The 23,705-nt window shown below is 36.4% G+C and overlaps 1 protein-coding gene across 1 annotated transcript in view; it reads right to left on the bottom strand.

The window, feature by feature from the left end:
* Nucleotides 1-23,705, bottom strand: part of Otc (ornithine carbamoyltransferase) — a 66,571-nt gene that overhangs the window by 34,072 nt on the left and 8,794 nt on the right. Inside the window, exons 2-4 of the mRNA XM_010636205.2 lie at nucleotides 18,081-18,219; nucleotides 16,427-16,508; nucleotides 5,279-5,366 (exon numbers count right to left, since the gene is read on the bottom strand). Of these exons, the coding sequence (XP_010634507.1) occupies nucleotides 5,279-5,366; nucleotides 16,427-16,508; nucleotides 18,081-18,219 (309 nt within the window). The remainder of the gene's footprint in view (nucleotides 1-5,278; nucleotides 5,367-16,426; nucleotides 16,509-18,080; nucleotides 18,220-23,705) is intronic.

Here is a 23,705-nt window from a genome sequence, read left to right as displayed (position 1 = left end):
CCAGTACCAAAAAAAAAATAAAATAAAATAAAAAAAAATAAAATAAAATAAAATAAGAAGGAAATACTGCCTTATGCAAAAACAAACATGAAGCTGGAAGACATTATGCTAAATGAAATAATCCAGTCACAAAATCTATTGCATGATTCTACTTACATGAGGTATCTAAAATAGTCAATCCATAGAAGCAAAGAGAATGGTGCTTACTAGGGTGAATGGGACTTGCCATTAAAAGAAATAAAATAAAATAAAATAAGAAGGAAATACTGCCTTATGCAAAAACAAACATGAAGCTGGAAGACATTATGCTAAATGAAATAATCCAGTCACAAAATCTATTGCATGATTCTACTTACATGAGGTATCTAAAATAGTCAATCCATAGAAGCAAAGAGAATGGTGCTTACTAGGGTGAATGGGACTTGCCATTAAAAGGGTATAAAGCATCAGTTGTGCAAGATGAATGAATAAGTTCTACAGATCTGCTGTACATTTTTGAATACCTAGATGTTTAGGTTTTATTTAGTATTTAGGATTTTAATCGTATGATCTGATTTTATTTTTCCTTCCTTTGGTGGTTCTGAGGACCAACATATAAGGATATATGACTATATCTGTATCTAGATATATGTATAATTATATGTGTATATATTATATATGTATAGAGTAATTTTCAGGTTTAAGATATGTTTATTTGCAGATTATAGAATATTGTTAGCTCTTCCATTCCTGAGTGCACCCAGCTTGTTGCTGTCTTAGGCATTTATAACAGTAGCTTTTTGTCTGTGGTGCTCTTCCCACAGCTTTTCATGCCTGACCCTGGCTTTTCATTGAGTTCTCAAATTGACAGCCACCTCTTCAAAGAAGCACTTTCTAACCACCCAATCTAAGGTAGGCTCTAGCCCACGCACAGATCACTGCTTCATCACAGCATTTATTTCAACCTGCTCTTCTATCTTTTGCTTTATTTACTTGTTTTGTAAATGCCTCCTCACTTTAGAAGGTATTTCAACGCCAAAGAACATCTTGTTTGACTTGATCAGCGTTTTATTCTTAGTGCTAAAACAATGTCTGGAAGACAAACCAGGCATTCAATAACTATTTTTGAATGAGTGAATAATTAAATCGTTTCAAAAAATAAGCCACTCTTTTGGAATTGCATTTAACAGCTTTCAAAAGACCAGACCAGTTTTGCTTTTTTATGTTTCCATTTCTATTGCTGCACTCACTCAATTCCTTCTGAGTTTCTTTCTGTACCAAATGCACAGACACTTTTTATTCCACCAGATGCCCAAAGCAGCCAGACAGGTAAATTGAAAAAGCAATAGCATCAATCAGTGTCGGGTGCACACTATTCTCTTGACTTGAAAGGGCAAGCCTTGTCATTTAAACATCACCTCATCCCTTTGCATCTTAAAAGTTAAACTTCTACAAAAAGTAAGGAAGGCGATTGCTAAGGGTTGTTCGGGGCCTATTGCAGAGTAGATATCGTTAAGATTCACTTCTTTACTTCTCACATTCAAGTGCTTCTGTGGAAGGCAGTGGATTTCTTTTGTCTTCTTCAATTTGAGTTTATTAAATTTATGAGCTTCAGCATATCTTGTTTGTCAAATATTTTGGAAGATTAAGGAGTAATGGGGTACACAGAAGAAAGTCAGATTTCAAAAGGAGCTATACTACCCCCCATTTCTGATATTCTCCATCTCCCATCACAGTTTCCTCTAATATTATACCACCTTTATTTTCCTTTTCCTGTAATTGCATCTGCCTTCAAGACACAGCTTTTTGCGATTCTCCCTCAAGGAGACTGTGGGGCTCTTTTTTTTTTTTTAACCACTGAGCTTATATATACTTATATTTCTCTGGCTCACAGTATTACCCAAGGTCTTTTATTCCAATGGCTTGCAGACATTACACTTGGAGGGTCAACCTTTAATATGATCTGTCCAATACCTAATCTATTCCTTTACTCTGAATCAGAAGGTAGTTTCAGTTTTCTGTTTCTGTACACACACACACACACACACACACACACACACACACACACACAATAAGAGTAACAAATCTGGAATCATTTTACCTCAATTTTCTACTCAACCTTCAACCTTCACAATCAGTTATCCTAAAAGCATACAAAAATCTCTAGCCTAGATTCATAGCACAACAGCTCAGGTTGCCACACCTCCCAAAGTGTGGTCTCTTAAAAGTGTGGTGTGGCTATTCTTGCATCAGAATCACTTCGGAAGCTTGTTAAAATGCAGATTCTCATACACTATCTGAAACTTAACTGAAGAATTAGCATTTCTGAGCATCAGGTCCAGAATTCTACATTTTAACAAGTTTTCCAACATACATTCCAAACTAAGTTTTAGAACCTCTGGAATTAATCTCTCTACTTTGATCTGAGTTACATTGCACTTGTCTGTATATAGTTTACCTAGGGGCATACTTTTGTTTAAGGACCACTATTTTATATCTAATATATTACATGCATTTGGCAATATATGGGGATCAAAATTAATTTATTTTATACAAAAGCAAACAAAGATCCCAGAGAAAAGTTTACCAATGAAGGTCTCTGGTAGGTAAGTAAGTGGCTGAGCTGAGGTTAGATCTCAACTGTTCTGATTTTCCAGTCTAAGGTCTGACTGCTAACCTTTGAAAGATCTGTATGCAAGGTTGGCTCCCAAATCACATCTGGGAGCTTCAATTTGAGAAGTTTCCACCATTCCCAGGACTAATAAGCATGGCTCCCTCTGCCTAATTTTTTAAAGAACTATCTGGCTTAAAGTAAACACCTGATTTTCTTTTGGGGATCTGGAATTTGGACACACGCTGGGCAGAGAGTATCAATGTCACCAGCCCTAATAAAAATCCTATGTGCTGAGTCTCTTATGAGCTTCCTTTGTTGGCAACATTTCACATGCTTAGTCATAACTGATTACGAAAGGAATCAAGTATATCCTATGTGACTCCACTACGGGAAGAGTTTTGAAAATTTAAATCTGGCTTCCCCGGGACTTTTTTTTTTTGTACTGGGGACTTGAGCCAGGGCTTCTACATTGAGCTACATATTTAGATACCACTACTATCCTTTTTTCATTTTTTATTTTGAGGCAGGTTCTTACTAAACTGCTATACTCCCCAGGCTGAGCCCAAATCCCCTGAACTTTACCACATGTGTCTTTCCCCCTTGCTGATTGTGCTTGGTATCCTTTTGCTGCAGTAAACAGTAGCCATGAGTATGACTTTGTTGAGCCCTGTGAAGCCACCTCAGGGTGGTCTTAGAGAACTGCTGATACACAAGCCAATGATTTCCACTGACATTATAAGCTGAATAGAAAAAGCAAAAAAGACAGCATGATTTAAATCCTGACTTAACTTCTAAGCTCCATTATTCCTCTGACCCATGGTTTCCTCATCTATAAAACTGGGTCAATAGTATTTACTTTGTAAGATTTTTAACCAAAATTTAGAAGTAATTACATAAGTCATCTATAGTAGATGTTCTTAGGGAGTAACCATTATTTTCATTTAGTCTTTTGGATAAAGCAAAATGGTCAGAAGAAATTACATGGATCCAATCTTATGAATTTATATATTCAAGTAGCAATGAATCTAATTATATGGAATAAAAAGCCGCAATTATGCTAAAAGTTGTGAGTGGATTGTTTCTCTCAGGATTTATGTAGAGCTCCTTTAAGGTCTTGTAGTGAGAACTGCATGGAGAGCAGGCACAAAAAAGACCACGTTTATGCTCATCCTCAGCTTTCAATCTATGCTTGGCCATTTGTCTCTTGCTTTGGGATCCTGTCCACTCTACTGATTTCTGGGCCCTGACCTTACTCTGGCTGCCAGTCTGCACTGGTTAACTCTTCCTTGGATGCTCAACTGTTCCTTCAACTGGACATGTTTCCAACCACTAGTTCATGCATGACAGTCCAAATAGTTCACCTCATCCTATGTAAAGGATCCGGATTGAAATTTCTCTGGCTTCATCTCTCAACCTGATTTTGATATTTGTTTCTTAATAATGTTTCATTTTCATAGAAGAAATCCCAGTCTGTGACAGTGTATTTCAAGCAAAACCTCATTTATGTTTATTTATTCTTTCTGTCCCTAGTATCCAGAAGATAGACTGCTTCTTAATATAGTCACTGTCACATCTAAAAATAACACAACTAAGGGGTTTAAATATGAGTTACTTGCAATCACTTTAGCAAGTGAAGTAAGGTGAATTCTTTCATATATACTAAGTTTTTCGCCAAAAAGCAGACAACACTTGCAAGGAGTTACTTATAACACATCATTTTCAGGAAAAAAATAATCATTGTCTTCTCTTCTGAGAAGAAATAAAAAACATTTAGCGAAGACATTTGCCCTGGATTCTGAACCAGACAGGCTGTAGTGGTGAGAGCATGGCATGAAGAGTCAGAAGGCCTATTTTCCATCTTTCATTATAATATACTGGGCAAGAGCCTTTTGCCATCTCTCCTTTCATCTTGGTGAAGATGAGCTACTAGTACTTGTTAATGGAATGTGAACAGGACTGACTGTGCCACTTCCCTGCTAAGGTAGCTTTGAAGCAAGTATGCCTTTCTCCATGCTTTCTTCTCCTAGAGAAGTGGATATCCATGGTGATACTGGAGGCCACATATTGAAGATGGCAGAGCCACTCTCAGCCAGAGTTCCCAAATGACCGCAGAACTAAAATAATCTGTCCTTCTGTCTTACTAGTCAGGAATATCTGCACTATGTTAAGACATTGACATTTGAGATTTTGTGCTATAGCAGCTAGCATAGTTCAAATTAGGTTGTTTCTCCCCTTTATGTCAATCTGTTTAGGTTGTTGTAATGATTAATTGAGTTAGAACAATGCCTGACATGTAATAAATGCTCAATAAACTCTAGCTATTTATATTATTATCTATTTTGATATACACTAATTATAAGTCATTGAACCTGTCAATTTCGTTGGACCTCCATTTTCTTAACTACTAAATGTAAGTCATGCTTGATAATTTTTGAGTCATACTAAGTTTGAAATTTTCTGCTCAGAAGCTCTTAAAATTTTTATAAGAAAAAAACAGTATTAAACTCATGAAAAAGTGGCTGGAGGATAAGAAGGAGTCATTCCAAACATCAGACCAAGATGTAAAATGGAAAATAGCACATAGGATTCTGAGAGGGAAAATTGTCATTTAAAGCATGCTTTCTTTTTGAAATTTATCCATCAGATTTTGAAATAAATTTTGGAGAGAAGAAAAGATTTACAAACCGAGCTGTGTCCATGAGACTTTCATTCACACCCAAATGAATATCTTGAGTGGTAAGAAAGCAAGGATGTCCTCCCAGAAGTGCAAAACCTACAATAAAAGGAAAAGAAAAAAGAAGTAATTTGAAAAAAGAAATCTAAAATGTGAAACAAAATTATGAGAAATTGGCACAATTTCAACTGAATAGTCACAATCTTTAGAGCTCTCCAACCTCTCTAGTAGGGAATTTGCAAGCAGAGCAAAGTGAAGAATTGAGGAAAGTAGATGCAAGTTTGTGCACATGGACTAAACTTTCTTTTGAAAGCCTATCCATTTCTCCACCCTCTTGCTCAGGTTCTGGCAATAATGGGACATTGTTTCATTTTGGGAGTTATGTTTAGTTTTAATTCTTTCAAATATAGAAAAATGTCCATCCAAACAATGAAAAAATAAACTATAATTATATAGGATATTATGGATTACAATGGAGAATTAGTAACAAAAAAGGAAGAAACTATCATAAACATTATGTTGAATGAAAGAAGCTAGACATAGCTAGTTTAGAAAAAAGCAACCCAAAGTGGCAGAAATTAAAATGGTTGTTGCTCATGGAGAGGATGACTGACTGGGAAGGAGCACCGGGGAATTTTCTGAGGCAATGGGAATACTTCATACCTTCACCAAGTTTGTGGGTTACATGTGTATATGCACTTTTAAACATTGATTGAAATGCACACTTAACATCTATTGATTGTACTTTATATAAACTGAAACTTAACCTTTAATATGCTTGAAAATAGAGTAAGCATTGAATCTGCATAGCAGTTTTGGAAGTATGGCCATTTTCACCATATTGGTTCTTCCCACCCAGGAACAGGGTATGTCTTTCCATTTTCTTATATCCTCTTTGATCTCTTTTTTCAGAGTACTGTATTTCTCAATATATAGGTCTTTTGCTTCCTTTGTTTGATTGATTCCTAGATATTTCTTTTTTGAGGTGCTATTGTGAAAGGAATTGTTTCCCTAATTTCACTCCCAATAGTTTACTTCACAGAACTAGAGAAAACAATCCAAAAATTCATTTGGAATCAGAAGAGACCTAAAATAGCAAAAGCAATTCTAGGCAACAGAGATATGGCTGGGGGTATCACAAACCCCAACTTGAAACTATACTACAAAGCCACTGTGATAAAGACAGCATGGTACTGGCAAAGAAACAGACCCAAGGATCAGTGGAATTGATTAGAAGAAACAGAAACAACTCCAGATACTCAGCTAACTTATTTTTGATAAAGGAGCCAAACCATCGTCACTGGAAGAAAGATAGCCTCTCTAATAAATGGTGTTGGAAAAACTAGATTTCAACTTGCCAAGGATTAAACTTAGCCCACTATCTTTCACCTTGCACTAAACTAAAATTGAAGTGGATTAAAGATCTAAATATTAGAACAGAAACACTAAACTTGCTGGAAGATAATTTAGGTAGAAGAACTCTTAAAGATATTGGCATAGGAAAAGTCTTTATGAACAAATCCTCAGTGGCATGGAAACTAGCACAAAGAATCAACAACTGGGATATCATCTTTTTAACAAGCATCTGCACTGCAAGAGAAACCACCAACAGAGCTAAGAGACAACCCACAATGCGGGAAAAAATTTTTACCCACTGTTCCTCAGACAAAAGTCTACTATGTAGAATACATAAAGAATTCAAAAAACCAGACCCCTCAAATATAAAGACCCTATCCAAAAATGGACATCTGAAACAAACAGATTATTTCTCAAAGAAGTCAAAGCAGTAAATAAACATATGAAAAAATGTTCAACCTCACTGGTCATTCTAGAGATGCAGATGAAAACAACACTGAGATTCCACCTCACCCCCCCAAAGAATGGCTGCTATCAAGAAATCAACAAATAACAAATGCTTGTGGGGGTATGGAGAGAAAGGAACCCTTCTCCATTGTTGTTGTGAGTGCAGAAGTATGCAACCACTATGGAAATCAATATGGAGATGCCTCAAACAACTAGGATTAGAGGTCCCACTTGACCCCACTATTCCTCTGTTGGATATCTTCTCAAAATAATTAAAAAAGAATCATACGATAGTGATATATGCTCACCCATGTTTATAGCAGCACAGTTTGTAATAGCTAAAACTTGGAAGCAGCCCAATTGCCCATCGACTGGAGGTTGGATTAAGAAGATGTGGGTTTTTTTTTTTATAAAATGGAGTACTACTCAGCCATAAAGAATGAGAAACTAGAGACATTTATAGCTAAGTGGATGCACAATGAGGCCATATTCTTAAGTGAAATTAATAAGATACACATGTGTAAATACCAAATAATTTCTCTAGTGTGAAACACTAAAAGTGTAAATAAGGATCAAAATGTATAATTCATACTATGTAATAGGAAGAAAAGGTCTAAAGGAGGAGGGGAAGTGAGAGGGGTAGGGGAAAGATAAGGGAAAAGAAAAAATATGAGAAAAGAAAAAAACTGGAAACAAAGTCTTTGTAAATAGGAAAGGGTGGAGGGGGTGAAGGGAGGGCAGGGGAACGGGGAAAAAATAAGAATCAATATACATCATGCAAAGGTACACGATCCCAATGATGAATGTAACTGTATTGTATACCTAAATTGTACCAATAAACTTAATTGGAAAAAAAAAGAAAGAGTAAGCATTGAAATAGTGGTTTCAAGACACTAAAAGCTCAAGGCACTCCACTGTTCTCTACTGTTGACTTCACTTTTTATGAAGACAAAGCTAAGTTCCACTCACATATGTTCACTGCTTTCCAACCATCTTTGCCCTGTAAGAGTATTCCAGATACGTGCACAGAAGTACATGATTCTTACTCCAACCTTATAGGACATTCCACTGGACTGAAGAGGTTGATACACAGAGTAGAATGCCCCAAACCACAGTTAAACTCTATGGGTACAAGCAGAGCCATTTTGTAGCATGCTCTGAGGCAAAATTGGGGGGAGATGGTGACATTCTGTCTAATCTTCACTATCTCATTTGAGATAGGATCAGTGGGCAGACTTTACCATATGTAATTAAAATCAAATCACCCTAAATACAACACTGGTACAATTTTTGCTCAATTTGTATAATTTTGTATTTTATATTTGTCCTCCATATTATAATATTTCTAATTTATCTTTTGGGAAACATATAGTAGTCACAATTTGCTAACCTCATCTGCCTCTCGTGATGAAGGAGGAAATCAATTGCATGGTGCACTAGGGTGTGAAGAGTTTTAAATCTACCAGTGGGAAATTGAGTCATGGCCTCATGAAACTCTCCACTGATGCCTTAACACAATTTGAATAATGTCATGTGAATATAGTTTCATAGTAAATAATATTAAGAAATCATTATTTTGGTAGACAAAATAAAGATACTGTGTCCTTTGTTTTAAAAGATGAAAACTGATGCATTTTGGGATAAAATATCATCACCATTTTACTTTTAAACAATATGGGAACAAAATAAATCAACAAAATAAAGAAGGCATGCACTATATTAACAGTTTTAATTTTATAGAAAAGGTACTGGTGTGCTCCTTATGCTAACCTTTCTACTTTTCTATTTATTTGAAACATTTCATAATAAAAAGTAAAAATAAAAACCACAACAGTAGTCCTAATTTCCATTAATTATGAAAATTAAATAATTACGTCTATTTTATACTTAAAATTGTTCTCTTAACTATACCCAGACCAAATGGGTTTTAGCCAGAGGCCATCGTGTTCTGATTCTTAACAATGACCACTCACAGAGCACCATGTGCTGGCAATTTATAAGCATTCTTCCACTGAATCCCTCACACTGACAAAATGGGTTGCAGATATTATTATAAGAATTTTACAGGCCAGGATTCTGACAATCAAAGAAAATTGTGCAAGATTTTTTTTAAGCCCCCTAGGGGAGCTCGCCCCTGAGCCAATTCACACTGTAATTTACAGAGACAGGACAACATAGTGGAACTGGACTCAGGCTTCTCCATCTGGTAAACAAAGCAATTTACCTGGAATCCTAAGATCCCTTGCTGAGCTGATGTGCTAGGTTTCAGGTAGAATTAGAGAAATACAAAGCACCCAGATGGCTGTACTTGCCAAGGGTCCTGTAATAAAGTCTGCCTCTATTTTTGATGTCTGACCGTTGACGTTTTCAAGCTCAATTGTCCACATTCCCTTCCTGTCCCACATCTGAACAAGCTAAGAAAGTTTAGGCACTACTTTCTTTGGCCAAATGCCACAAACCCCCACCTTTGCACAGAATCATCACCATAGCTTTACTCCTTAACCACAATAAAACATCAACCCAGTATCATTTCCCTGCCCTCTGAAGCCACTTTTGAATCAGCCTGGGAACTCACCAAGCTCTCCGGAGAAAGCCACATTATATGAGTAATAACTTGCTCGTACTCTTGATGCATGTGTGGTTCTCTCACTGTCAACAATTAAACAGAATTTTAAATAGATGGAGTGACCATCAAGTCCTGGTCTCACAGCATGGTCGTGAAATGTATTCATTATTTTCTAAAACAATATATCTGGCACTGTTCTAGGCACTGAGGAAAGCATTATAAATAAGCCACAAGTCCCTGCTTACATGGAATTTATATACTAGTGGTGAGAGATGGATAATAAACTGAATAAATAAATATATTGTATGTTATATAATGATGAGTTCTATAAGAAAAAATGGAGCAAGGATGGGGGAACAGGGAACGCAAGAGATAGGAATCATCTTTTTAAGTATCATGGTCAAGGAAGTCAGATGGACTGTGGGAGATCTGAGAGAAGATCTGAGGAAGATGGGTGAGTGAGCCCCAGAAAACCTACAAGGCAGTGGTAAAACGTGTTTAAAGGTCCTGTGTAAGGATCATAATTGGTGGGTTTCAGGGACAATAAGAAGGCTTGTGTGGAAGGTGCAGAGTGTGAGGGGGAGAGTTGTAGAAGGTGAGGGTACAGAAGGAAGGTGGGGGAAGGCAATAGCTTTGACTGCTGTCTGAGTAAGATGAGAAGCCTTTAGAGGTTGGGGCAGAGGAGTGACACGTTCAGATTTATGTTTCAATAGGATCGATCCAGTGGGAGAGAAACAGGGAGACCAATAAAGAGACTTGTAAAAATGTGGATGAGAGTTGATAGCTTGAACGAGAGTGGTAGCAGCTGAAGTGGTGAGAAAGTGGTTGGATACTTCATCTAATTTGAAAGTAGAGCCAGCACTTAGCTGTTGCTTCTTAACTCACTGAAAAAGTAGCAGCAATCAGAGAACTTACAGAGTCTTTCACAACTTGTTTCTGCCTGCCAACATCTGTATCCATATACTCTGCTTTCCTTCTTGTTAAGCATAGATGAATTTTCAATGTCCCATGTAATATCCCCACTCATGCACTAGAAGCTACCCCCTTTTTCACCCTCAGCAACTCTATAACCATTCTTTTCTTTCTCTTTCTTCACTCATATCTTTAATGGATTGCACTCATTTTTCCACACATTAATAAAAATCAAGCACAAAACTTTTATCTATTTTACTTCCCCTATCAGCTATTGTTTTCATTTTTTGTTCTCCATTACAGCAGAACTATTTGTTTTAAATTTCTTTCTCTAGTACGTTTCTTCTTATTTCCATCAAACCTAATTCCATAAGGCTTTGCTTCTCCCCATCAACACTGCATCCAAACTTCTCTCACCATGGTTCACATTGCTAAATCTAATGGTCATTTCTCAGTCCTCTAGAGGTCTTTTGACCTAACAGGATTTAATAAAGTTGACCACCACTTTCTCCTCAGTACCCCTTCTTCATACAGGATCAGAAAATTACATCTTTGCGCTTTCATATCTACCTTGGGAATTCTTCCTTCTCAGTCTGTTTTTGGTTCCTCCTATTTTCCTTGACCTCCAAATGTTGGTGCACCCCAGGATCAGTTTTTGTTCCTCTTCTCTCAATGTCAACTCACTCACTTTACGATTATATCCAGTCCTGCGGCCCTATATATCACTTATACGGTGGTGACTTCCAAATATCTCTAAGCCAGGTCTCATCCCTAAACTCCACAATCATATCCAATTGCTTTCTCAACACCTGTGTGTGTATGTCTAATATATGTCTCAAATTCAGTACATCCAAAACTGAACCCTCCATCTTCCCCTTTCAACTTGTTCTGTCTGCAGTCTTCACAGTGGTTCAGCCAGAGATATTGAATTCATCCTAGATATCTCTCTTTTGTCAAATACATAAGCCAGACGGCTCTCCCTTTAAAACATGTCTAGAAAATACCCCTCCTAATTTTCACTGTTACCCCCTTGGTTGCAGCCTCTCTCTCTCCCCCTTTAGACAGACTTCACTCCATCTACCTTGTTTCCACACCCTCTCACTCATACTAGCTATGCTCAGTAGGGTAGCCAGAGCCATCTTTTAAATGCAAGTGAGATCAAGTCCCTCCTTTGCTTAAAACTTTCCAGTGATTCCCCCATATCACTCAGAGTGAAAGTAAAAGATCCAGTGATAGTGTATATGTCTTTTCTTCAGTTCTAGGCACATTGTTCTGCTTGTGAAAATTGCATGTCACCTTCTAATGCTCTATATTACCCACTTATTTATTGTATCTATTATTTATTTTATGAATACCCACTAGAAGGGAAGCTCTATGAAGGCAGGGGATCCTGTGTTTTGTTTACAAGCACTTAGACTGGTGAAGGGTAAGTGCTCAAGAAATATTCATTCAATGAAAGAAGGAAGGACTTTAACTTGGGAGAAAGGGCCTATTTTCAGCACTGGAAAACTCTATTTTATTAACAGAAAGAAGAGAAAGTTCTATTCTCTGTGAAGTGAGCTAGTAGAGTTTAATGATAGTTATAATCAATAATCATGCTTGAGCATTTAATTTGCTTGTGAATAAGCAAAGTCATCTAATCAAATATAAGTCCTGTATATTCATCAAGAAAGGGTTTATTGTCCACCTACCATGTACCTAGCGTAGGGATGAGTACCACTGATGGTGGGGGCTATGAAGGAAGATTGAAAACAAAGTGTAAGAGCTCCTGGTACGTCTGATCCAGGTCGTACTTTTTCTTTAACTAGAAGTCATTTTGCTGTAGCAACTCGGAATTAGTCTGGTACCTTACATTTTCTTCCTTGTGCTATAAAGAAGATGAACCATGAGCTTGGACTTATAATAGGGGTGGGAAGATGGTTCACAAAGAATGTTTACAGGTGGGAGTCAAAGCCTTCAGCAGCTCATGAAAAAATAAAGTGGGGGATGTTGCCTCTGAGAAGCGATTGCGATTGTGGTCATTGATCAAAAAAGCCTCAGATCCAAGTCAAAAAGCAGAAGCCAAGCATTTACTAGTTTATCAGACCCCTAGTGGTGATAAGGGATTGAGGGGGTATCAGACATTCTGAAAAACCACCAAGAGCTGCCATTGCTGAGCAGAAGAGGACAGAAGGATGGGTCTCCACTCTCTTTCCACCATTCATCCAGAAATATCTGCTTTTTTCTGTTTCATTTGTTTATACTTTCATGCCAGATATTTTTGAACAAAGGGTTGGTTTCTTCTGCTAATTTCCCAATCTCTGTTTGGGAAAATAAAAGTAAATCTTATTTTGGTCCTTCTTTTCCTCACAGATCCCTGCAGGCTTTTAAAGAAAGTGTAAAAATAGAACTCATTCACTGGAGATATGAAGGATCTGGGGAATCTTTCTGATAGAACTAAGGTACTCATTTACATCTCTGAGCTTGATTTTCATGGCTTCAATATAGTATCACAATTTTTGTCTTGGCATCTTTGTAAAGATGATGAATTTGAAAGAGCTGTGAGAGTACCAACTTCTATTTCACCTTGAAAATAAAATGCCAGTGTTAAATAATGAGAAGAACCATCTCTTAGAATACCTTGTGTATTTCTCTATCAGGTACTGTATTTACTGATATTAAAAGATAAATCCATCTATTGGCTCAGTTAATTGGCAACAAAATAATGTACTCACCAGTAGACATATAGGAGAATGTTCTGGCTTTTCCGGGAAGAATACACAAAAAATGAATGAGGAATTATTTACAATTGCATCCAGTGACATGAATACATCTCACAAACATCATGCTCAGCGAAAGATACCAGAAACAAAGGAGTACATGCTGAATGATTGTATTTATGTAAAGTTTGAAAATAGGCAAAACTAATCTGTGGTATTGGAAGCCAGAATAACAGTTACTCTTGAATGGAGTGAGTAGCTACTAGAAGGAAATATAAGGTGTGGGGATGCTTCTGGATGTTATTGATATTTTGTTTCTCTATCTGGATGTTGCAGTAATGTATTCACTATAAGAATTCATTGAACTACATATACACTTAGTGATTTGTATCCTTACCATAGATGTTTTGCACTTAACAAACATGTTACACAAACAACTGATATTTAAATTGGATGGAGAAATGTATTCTGTTCTCTGAACTAAATAGAAATACTGCTGAATCTCTGGATCTCAGGATTGAGATGGAATCCTCAAGGTCTATTCTGTGAGGATCACCAGGGGCTGGCACAACTCTGGCGCAGTAGTAGATAAGTACTTACATTTTATTTTAAGCACCAGGGAAAGAGGTTGTACCTATTGCAAGAGTACACCAGAGGACAACTATGAAGATGAACATATACACAATAGAAATGCTCCGCCATGATTTTGATGGGAGTTTACCATTTCTGTAAGTATTTACAGCAGCTACACACTTTAACTGATTCTCTTTCTACTGAATCTGGCAGTGTGCCTTCTGCAATTAGACCACAGGTACTTGTTGTGGATAGTAACAAATACCCTGTGAGCCATAAGTTGCAGGGGCTAAACATTCCTTTCCTCATGTATTTCTTCTTATGTTTTGCAATTTTGTTCAGGTCTTAGATCCCTTCTTTGGAGAAAATAATCATTTAACAAAATGCTTATGGCCGTTTGTAGAAACAATCTTAAGAGAACAAAACATGACCGTTACATGCCTCAATAGCTTCCAAGCCTGGGGACTATCTGTCTATGGGCCTTGTCCTGAACCCATTTCAGCCTGTTCTTCTCAATGGTCTTGTGCTTATAGAGTTGTCATGGATTAAGTGAGATAATCCACTTAATTCATGTAAAGCATTTGGCACAGGGTCTGCATCCAAAAATTTGTTAACTCCTCATTCTTATTTTAATTTGTAGCTTAACTACACCATTACTGTGAATGGTGAAACTGATCAATTATGCAGGGGTGTTTTGATATCAGGCATAACATTTGGACAGAGAAAGGTGGTAGAAACACCAAAGACTAAGAAAAATCTATTTTAAATTTAAAGTTGAGAAATGTCTATGTATTGATCCTTTTGGGAACTTCAATAAAAACACTTCTCTTAAATATTAATGATAAAAATTTTAAAAAGATAAAATTCTTACATTGGAATACCAGTGCTGGAAGAGAGCAGAATTTGAGAATAACCGACTGATTTATTAATTTTCCCCTACTATCAATTGGATAACCGTGGGGCCTCTTCTAGAAATCAGCTTTAAAGAATGCAATGTACTCATCTGTTTTCTTCATAGGACCTTTAAAGTGACATCTTACATATTTGACCTCTTCTTGCTTCCTTTTCTCAAGAGGCAAAAGGAGTATATTAATAAGAATACTGGAGATCTGATTCTTGGTTCTATTTGTATTGAGTGTAATTAGCAGTCGTTTAATCCCCCCTGAACTTTATTTTTGTTGTTTATTTGACAAACCTCATTACTGATCACTATACAATAAGAATTGCATGCAGTACGGCAGCCATTTGCTTCTAAGCTCTAGAAAAGTCTTATGGTTGTAAGGTAGGGTACGATATTTGTGGAATCAACCAATATGCTTGTTTGTTTTATTTCCTCCTCGACTCTGTCTGATTGTCCATTGGGCAGGCACATTATTCATTCAAAGGATGTCTGAGGGCCAGGTGTGGTGGCACATGCATGCAATTCCAGTACTTGGGAGGCTGAGGCAGGATGACTGCTGTGAGTTTTGCGGTCAGCCTGAGCTGCATAGTGAATTCAAGGTCAGTCTGAATTATAAAAAGAGATCCTGTCTCAATAAATAAATAAATAAATAAATAAATAAATAAATAAATAAGAGATCTGATAGTGCCAAAATGGAGAGAGAAAAAAATGTGCAGCTTATAAGTTTCAAAATTGACTTTGAAAGCATTGTAGAGATAACAGCTTGAGAAAAGATGACAAAATTTGAGTTTCAATAGCCTAGGATTCTAGGCACAAACAATAGATTTGGAAGAACACATGGATAGTCAAGGCCAGTTTTTTTCTCATACCTTATCACCTGGTCTCCAATAATGGGAACTTGAAGAGAATCAAGGAAAGTGAAAAAGAAGTAGAAGTTGATGGGCATTTGACACGGAGCCTTGTGTAATCCTCAGACCAGTTTCCAAAGGGTGGGGAGCATGATAGAAGCCTCAGATGAGTTCAAGAAATCTCTGTACTGAGAATACCATATATGATTCTTGCTTTTAAGTCAGAGCTCAAGAGGGAACACCTGTTCTAGAGCTTCCTGGCTACCAGCATGAGATGGCCTCACAGTATCTCTGTGCCCAGTGTGGTTTGGGGAGCTATTTAGTGGCTGAGTGAATCAAGCCAAGAGATAGCTCAGGTATGGCAATCAGCGTGGGAAGGAAAAGGCCTGTAGTAATTTGGAGGTAGATAAGATACAGTGAAAATACAGGAAGTCCTGATTCACTCCAGGATAGAAATTTGATGGTGATGTTCTAGCAATCAAGGACCACATCCACATATCCCTGAATATCTTAACAGTGAGATACCCTCCAGGATTTTGCCTGAGAAGAAAAGAAGAGACCTAAAATTGACAAAGTAAACCCTGAAAGAGCTGATGCTTGCCTGGCGTGGCAGAAGTTTCCACCATCTAGCAGAACTGGGGCACAAAAGAGAAAGTTCTTCACGTGTTATAAAAATAGACACATTTCTTACATGAGTTTGAGGACTGAGATTTGGAGTCTATCTACATTTTGCCCTGAATATAAACAGTTACATGGGGCTTCTACTCTAGTCTTCCAGGAACTTCTGCAGACAAAGCTAATCTTTCTGCCCAGCCCCCACAACTTCAATGCAAGAGTGAGTTTTTCAGTGGACTCACCTGTCTCTGTGGACAATCTTGTTCGAGTGCTTCTTTTCTCAAAAATCATGCCTAATGACTTCCCTTGTAGTAAAGGCAAATACTGAAAATCAAGAATAGAAGTACAGAACTACAATGAAAGTGCAAAATATATTTTATATCCAATATGAAGGATTACGTTTTAAAACACAGTCTTTACTAAGAATTTCAAAATATTTTTGTGGGTTTTTGTTTCTTAATTTTGAGACAGGGTTTCGCTATATAGTTCAGTCTGGTCTTGAACTTACTGGTTTTGAACGAGAGGCTATCCTCCTGCCTCAGCCTCCCAAGTACTGGGATTACAGGCAAGTGCCGCCATTCCTGGTTCTTGCAAAATAGTCTATAAAAAGTGAATTTAAAGTGTTTTTTTTTTCTATTTCCAATACACTTGGGGAAAAGAAACAGTAGCACCGATAGCTTACTGACATGTTTTTAGAAAGTAGTACTAATTATTCTAAGTTCAATCTGGGAACTTGTTCCGAAGTATAATAAAATTTCATAATGGAACTATTATCTTACTTAGCTTCATTGAGACGCCAATCAATTTTCGACGACCTCCAAGATGTTTGGTTCAAAGGTATTTTCTCAGCTAACAACGTGCTACTCTGTCACATCATGGAACACTAAGACTCCTACTTGGGTCAATGGTGAATCATCAGATTTTCAACTACACATTCACCCTGCATCCTCATGGGAGTACAAGGGCTTTGTTTTTGAAAGCTATTGGAAAACAATCTGTAGCATTTGGGTGTGGGGTATGGCTCTTCCTCCTTCCTTTCTGTTGATGGACATCCTGATAGGATGAGTTTTGGAACAAATAGTTTCCTGCCAGCTAACTTTCCTCATACACAGAGGGTGAAGAACAAAAGCCTGGGGTCTAGAGAGACTTTTTCTCTGCATTTCATCTGTTCTGTAGGAACATCAACACACACTAGTTGGGTCCCTCTTGTCTTCAGATTGTTCTTTGGCGTTCTGAAAGCTAGCCAATTAGATGACAAAATTAATGTCATGTTGAACTTTCTCAACCTGAAACTACCTCCAAAAAGCTTTTGAACAAGCTTGAAACACCAAAATGCTTTCATAATTTATCAGTTAAATGAAGCTACTGCATTAATTAAGCACATATTAAATTGCTCAAAACACAGAATAATTCTCAGAGCTGAGCACCATATCTCATTTCTCCCCCTACTTGCCTACCATTTTTTTTGCTAATTGAAATGCTTTTATAAATGCCATCACATCACTGAATTTTTAAATATTGTCTCAATGGTTTTATAACTGCTATGCATCCTGAACTCAAATTTGTTGCTAGAAAAAATATTATTTTTACCTTGATAGAAAATTTATAGACAAAAGCAGGGAGGTATAAAAATGATTCCTTAAGTTCCGATCCAGTTAATAATGAATTTCAGCATTCCACATGAAAGAAGTACAATTATTTGTCATAGAATAACTGATTTTTGTGCTTTTTTATATTTCTGTACACACAGTGATAATCAATTACCTTGACTGTGAGGTTTCATTACTTAGCTACTCTTTAGGAATTTTAATGTATTTTCTATTCCCTCATCTTTGGGAAGACTGCCTTTGAAAAAGCTGATTGGTACTAATGAAAGTCAAGAAAGAATTTACATACTTCTCCTTTCTGTTTTATTCTAAATTTCAGATCGGCTGATAGCCATAGCATATACTTAATTTCTTCTCCTGTAAAGTCCTTTAGAGTCAGGAGGTCACGACCCTTCAGCTGTACTTCATTTAGTAGTGGTTGTCCATGCCTACAATAAAGAAAAAAAGAAAAAGAGGTGAAATATATATTTTAGGGAAAAAAACCTATGTTCTATGAGGGTCTATTGTTCTAAAAACAAAATATAGCTAATCACACAAAGCCTTACGTGTCTCTGCAAAGTGTTAGCGCATTTTAGCTGATATGGCTGTGGTTTACACTTTAGATATCTAGTATTTGGGAAGTGAAAGAAAATAATTTGTGGAAAGAAATATAATTCTGATTTACTTGAAATATCCCATAAAAGTGGCTTTTCCACATACTAGTTACTTAACTTCTCCCCACATCAGAATTTCTCATCAAGAAATGAGTGTTAAAAAAAAGGAAGAAAAGAAAATGAGTATAATGAATTCTTAGTAGGGGTGTTATGAGGATGAAATGATTTAGTATATGTAATACAGGCTATGTCTGCCATATAATATGCATTTGTAAAATTTTAGCTACTATAATTGAAATAATCAGCTTATAAAGCATAATTTGTAATGTATGATAGAAAAATCACTTCAACTTTCCCCCCCTACTTTAGTTCAAAACTGTTTTTAGAGATTGTTTTCTTTTTCTTTTTACTTTTTGGTACTGGATGAAAATACAATGGACACTGCAGCTTTTCTAGTAACTTTCAAAAAGAGTTTTTAAAAATCTGCTTATTTTACTACTACCCCAAAGAGTCTCAGTAAAATGTGTAATAACAACATAATACTGCTATGATTTTTTAAAAAATTTAAGAAATTTACTCTTCCACTTCATGCTTGATTCAAGATGTCCTCCAGGGGGCTCCTCTAAGGGACATGAGCTATTTCCTATTTTCTTGCCTTTGGTTTCTCCAAGTGAGGCCACTGGAAGGTGAGGATTAAGAATCAACAGAAAGTCCTGTTTTGTTCTAGCCATCCAGCGTTAGTGTGGGCGTTTAAGGCTGACTGTCTTGTCACTTGCTTTTGGAGAACTCCACCATCACCAGAAATTTCTCATAGGAGTTCTTGATGTAAACAATAACATTTTCTCTGGCCTTAAGTAGATATTCCAGTCGTTTTTGCTGAGATCTCCTCACCTTCCCAGGAGATCTCTCAGTCATGACCTGAAACAATACCCTGCTCAGTCACCTTCTTGATCCACATTAGTTCATGGGAATTCCTCCAAGTTCTTTGCCCTGTGATGACTGAGGTCCATCTTGATTTAGACTACTCTTTTCTTCTGCTATCAGAGCACCTAATTAGCCAGTACCTTTTACTTTAGTTTTCTCAGGTATAGGCCCTAGTATAGGCCTAGTTTACAGTGTGTCCAAGTTCTCCTATTGAAGATATTGGTCCCACTGGAGCCACTTTTATATTAAGCTTGAAGTGAGGAAAAGAATATCTACTTCCGGGGGGGGGGATCACGCACAATGTAATACTCTCCAAAATCTTTTCCTATCTTTGTTTCTTTTTTTTTAAATTTTAACTCTTACTTTCTAAAAAGTTTTATTTTTCTAGTTGAAACATAATCATTAGATATATTTATGAGGCACAAGGCTATATTCCTATATATGTTTGTAATCATCAAATTAAGTTCATTATCATTTAATTACCTCAAGTATTTATTTTTTGTGGTGAGAGCATTTAAAATCCTTTTAGCTATTTTGATACATTTAACATCTTATTATTAAATATATCCACTGTGCTATTTAAAGAACATCAGACTTATTTTTGTATCTAATGGTAGCTTTGTACCTGGTGAACAACACCTCTTCTTTTCCCATCCACAATATCCACCTCTAGCCTCAGTAACTACCAATCTACTCTCAATGTCAGAGTCATCTTTTTTAGATACCACATGTAAGTATCGTATGGTATTTGTCTCTCTTGTGCATGATGTAATATCACTTAACATAATATCCCCTAGGTTCACTCAAGTTGTTCCTGGTTTTCTTTTTATAGGGGAATAGCATTTATGTGTGTGTGTGTGTGTGTGTGTGTGTGTGTGTGTGTGTGTGTATTTAATCCATTCATCTGTTGATGAACACTTAAGATGTTTCTGTATTTTGGCTAGTGTGAATAATGTATGCCAAAGAGATTTCTGCATTCTTATTTTCAAAACTCTTCTTCCAATTTCCAGCCCCTCTCTTAGTTTCTGCAACCCATTTAAAAGCTAGAGGTGGTGACTAATGTGTTGAAAAACTGATTCTTGTGTATCTCCCTTGCAAGTCTCTTCTTAGAGGGCTAACTTCTCACTTTAGTGTAAGGCAAGAGTCAGTATTCACCGGGCCTGGGCAGAAACTAAAACATGAAGAGACCAATTTTGACTTTTTTTTTGTACTGGGGATCGAACTCAGGACCTTGTGCTTGTGAGGCAGGTGGCGGAACCACTGAGCTAAATCCCCAGCTCCAAGAGACCAATTTTAACATTCTGTTAACATTGATTGAGTTGGCACTAGTTGTTATTGGTCTATAAGATGGGAGCATGCATTTTATTATTCCCATTGTTATCTATATTTAACAATAACAAGTATAATCTACCACACTAGCATGAATGAATAGATTAATTGGAAATAATGAATAACTGAGGGCAAATTGTGATTTACCATGTGTGTTATACACTAATTTTACTAAGAGTATGGTATCTGTTCCAAGATGATCATGCTTGAATTCCAACTTAAGAAGAGACCTTGTTTTTCTTGGGATAAAGAGTAAATCATGTGCTGGGATTTATGTATGTGTTCATTTTTGCAATGGCAACAAATCAATCACAAATTGACTCCATTTGTTTGTTTTGCTGCATGATGTTAAAATAACTTGCACGTTGAATATTTTGCTAAATATCTAACTTTCTGGCAGAATTAACTGATACATTTACTGATCAAGTGGTAAACAGATTATTTTCAGTAGAAATTGTGTGAGACTCAGCTCTTTAAAGAGTATAATTATTAAGGAAAAGAGTTTTCATAAAGATTGAGAGTTTGTAGGTTGGTTGACTGATTTTATGATTTAAGATATGACATATTCAATTATACATACAAATTTATATTTTCAGATTATGTGAAACAAAATTTTTGTCAACACTCTTATTTTGAAGATGTATATGCCATTGCCTGTAACTTTTAAAAATACGTGAATCATAGATTCTCCAAATGAGAATTCCTTTAAAGCAGTGGTCTTGAATTTTTAAATTACATACCCCTAAGTTTGAAAAATTTTTTACTATACATCCATAATATATGTTTACTTTTTAATAATATAAATGCTACTATAGATTGTATATAACAAAACTGATTAAGGAGATTAAACTGCTTTCAGAGTAAATTTATAAATATACAAAAACATTTTGCTGGCTAAGGAAAATTGTAGAACCGTTCTTCATCTTATTTCTTCCGAAACCCTACCCACTTAAAACTACCTAAATATCTCAATCATAGTCATCTATTTGATAATTCGGGGCACATAATATTTAGGTAAGAACTTTGAATTTGCGTAAGAGTTTTGGCTGTGAATTTGGCTCTGATAATATTAATTAGTGATAATTTTAAGCAACTCTTGAAATACATAAGTCCTGACATTATTGAGAAGTAAACTCTTTGATATTTAGACATTTTCAAGGTGAACTAGAGCCTTCTTTTGGAGATCTGTAAAACAGGTTATGCTTGTCTTGTCTGGTATGAAGGCATAGTAGCTTAACCTTTACCAATTCACATTTAGAGCAGTTTTGAAAATATTTTTTTCTTTTGGAATAAGGTCCACAAAACATGTAGCTGCAAAAGATAACCTCTCTTGACTCCATGTTCTGCAGAAATACATGACTATTTTATTGCTTAAGTCTTCCTGGAGTATTATTTTTTAAAATGACAAATACTTTTCTGGAAAATTCCATTTCCTATGTTTCAAGGAATTTGGGAAACATCTCTGCATCTGTTGAAGTAACATCCATTAACAATGGGAAAAACAATTCATGAACTAATTTGAAGCCTTAGCTTTTTGCCTAGTGTGAGCTCAAGCTCAGACTTCTAGTTATTTTCACAGCCCATAAGAGCTGAGTCTCCAAACTGCTGTTCTTTGGGATCCAATATCCTCCTCCACTATGAATCCCTACTGGGTTTTGTTATATACTCTTCCTTATGAATACTCACAGGAATACAGGTTTTGTTAAGAAGATTATCATGGATCTTAGAATTGTGCTATGCTTGTTGTATCTCAGAGAAACAGAATTGGAAATAAAAATGATTCAAGGAAATACACTTTTCTCCCCAATTTCTGTGAAAACAAATAGGAAAAAGCAGGACCAACATCTTTTGCTTCATCAAAAGCTCCAACTTCCACCTGTTATTACCACCAACCTCGCACCACCCCCAGCCCTACCCTCACCCCTGGTGAGAAAAAAATAGATTGAAGGACGTATAACGTCTCATTGAATTCCTCATATTTGTCCTTACTTCAAGAAGCATCTAGGTTGGTGGTGGAGTTCTGCTGTTGCGATTGTAGTGTAAGATACAGCTGTTTTTATCTCTCTAATGCCAGGAGATTTGAGTATAGAGGTAGCAAAAACAGAAAAACATCCTGCTTGAATCTTTCAACTTTGTCAAGACTTTTGATTTTCAAATTTATATAGAACAGAAACTTTATTTCATGTCTTCTCCTTGGCACAAGTGATCAGAAGACTCTCTATGACTCTAGACAACTGATAGCTGCTGCTGATAATGTTGCCTTCATTCTTGTTGCCCTGAGATTTCACATCCAATAAACACTGGCACATAAGCCCTCTCCACCAAAGTCCCCTTGAGTCCCTTTGTGATATTGTTTGTTTTGTAAAATGTAAGGACACTTAACATAAAATCTATTCTCCTAGCAAATTTTGAAATGCAAATAGCATACTATTAGCCATAGGTACTATACATATAGCAGATCTCTAGAACTTATTCATCTTGAATAAGTTCGAACTGAAACTTTATATCCACTGACAATTTAGCATATCCCCCAAACCCTAGCACTTGATAACCACTACTGAATTCTCTGATTCTGAATTTGACTATTTTAGATGCATCACACAAGTAAAATGATATAGTATTGTTCCTTATTTTACATGCCATAATATCCTCCAAAGTTTGCTTTTTAAAAACAATACAGGCAGTTCTGCTTTGTATGGTAGTAAGAAACTGTAAATAGCCATTATATCTGAAATCATGGAAAGCAATGTGCAACCTGATTGTTCTGTGACTTTAAAAATATTTTGTCAATCAAGGATATATAAAGAACTCAAAACAATCAGTCCCCCCAAATATAAAGACCCGATCCAAAAATGGGCATCCGAAATGAACAGACATTTCTCATACAAAGAAGTGAAAGCAGCAAGAAAATATATGAAAAAATGTTCCACATCACTGGTCATTCGAGAGATGCAGATGAAAACAACACTGAGATTCCACCTCACCCCACAAAGAATGGCTGCTATCAAGAAATCACACAATAACAAATGTTGGCGGGGTTGTGGGGAGAAAGGAACCCTCCTCCATTG

This window comes from Fukomys damarensis, unplaced genomic scaffold (genome assembly GCF_012274545.1).
Source record: "Fukomys damarensis isolate Sample0158 unplaced genomic scaffold, DMR_v1.0_HiC HiC_scaffold_39, whole genome shotgun sequence".
NCBI lineage: Eukaryota > Metazoa > Chordata > Mammalia > Rodentia > Bathyergidae > Fukomys > Fukomys damarensis.
Note: the sequence above shows the minus strand (reverse complement) of the source record. Positions and strands in the feature narration are given on the sequence as shown.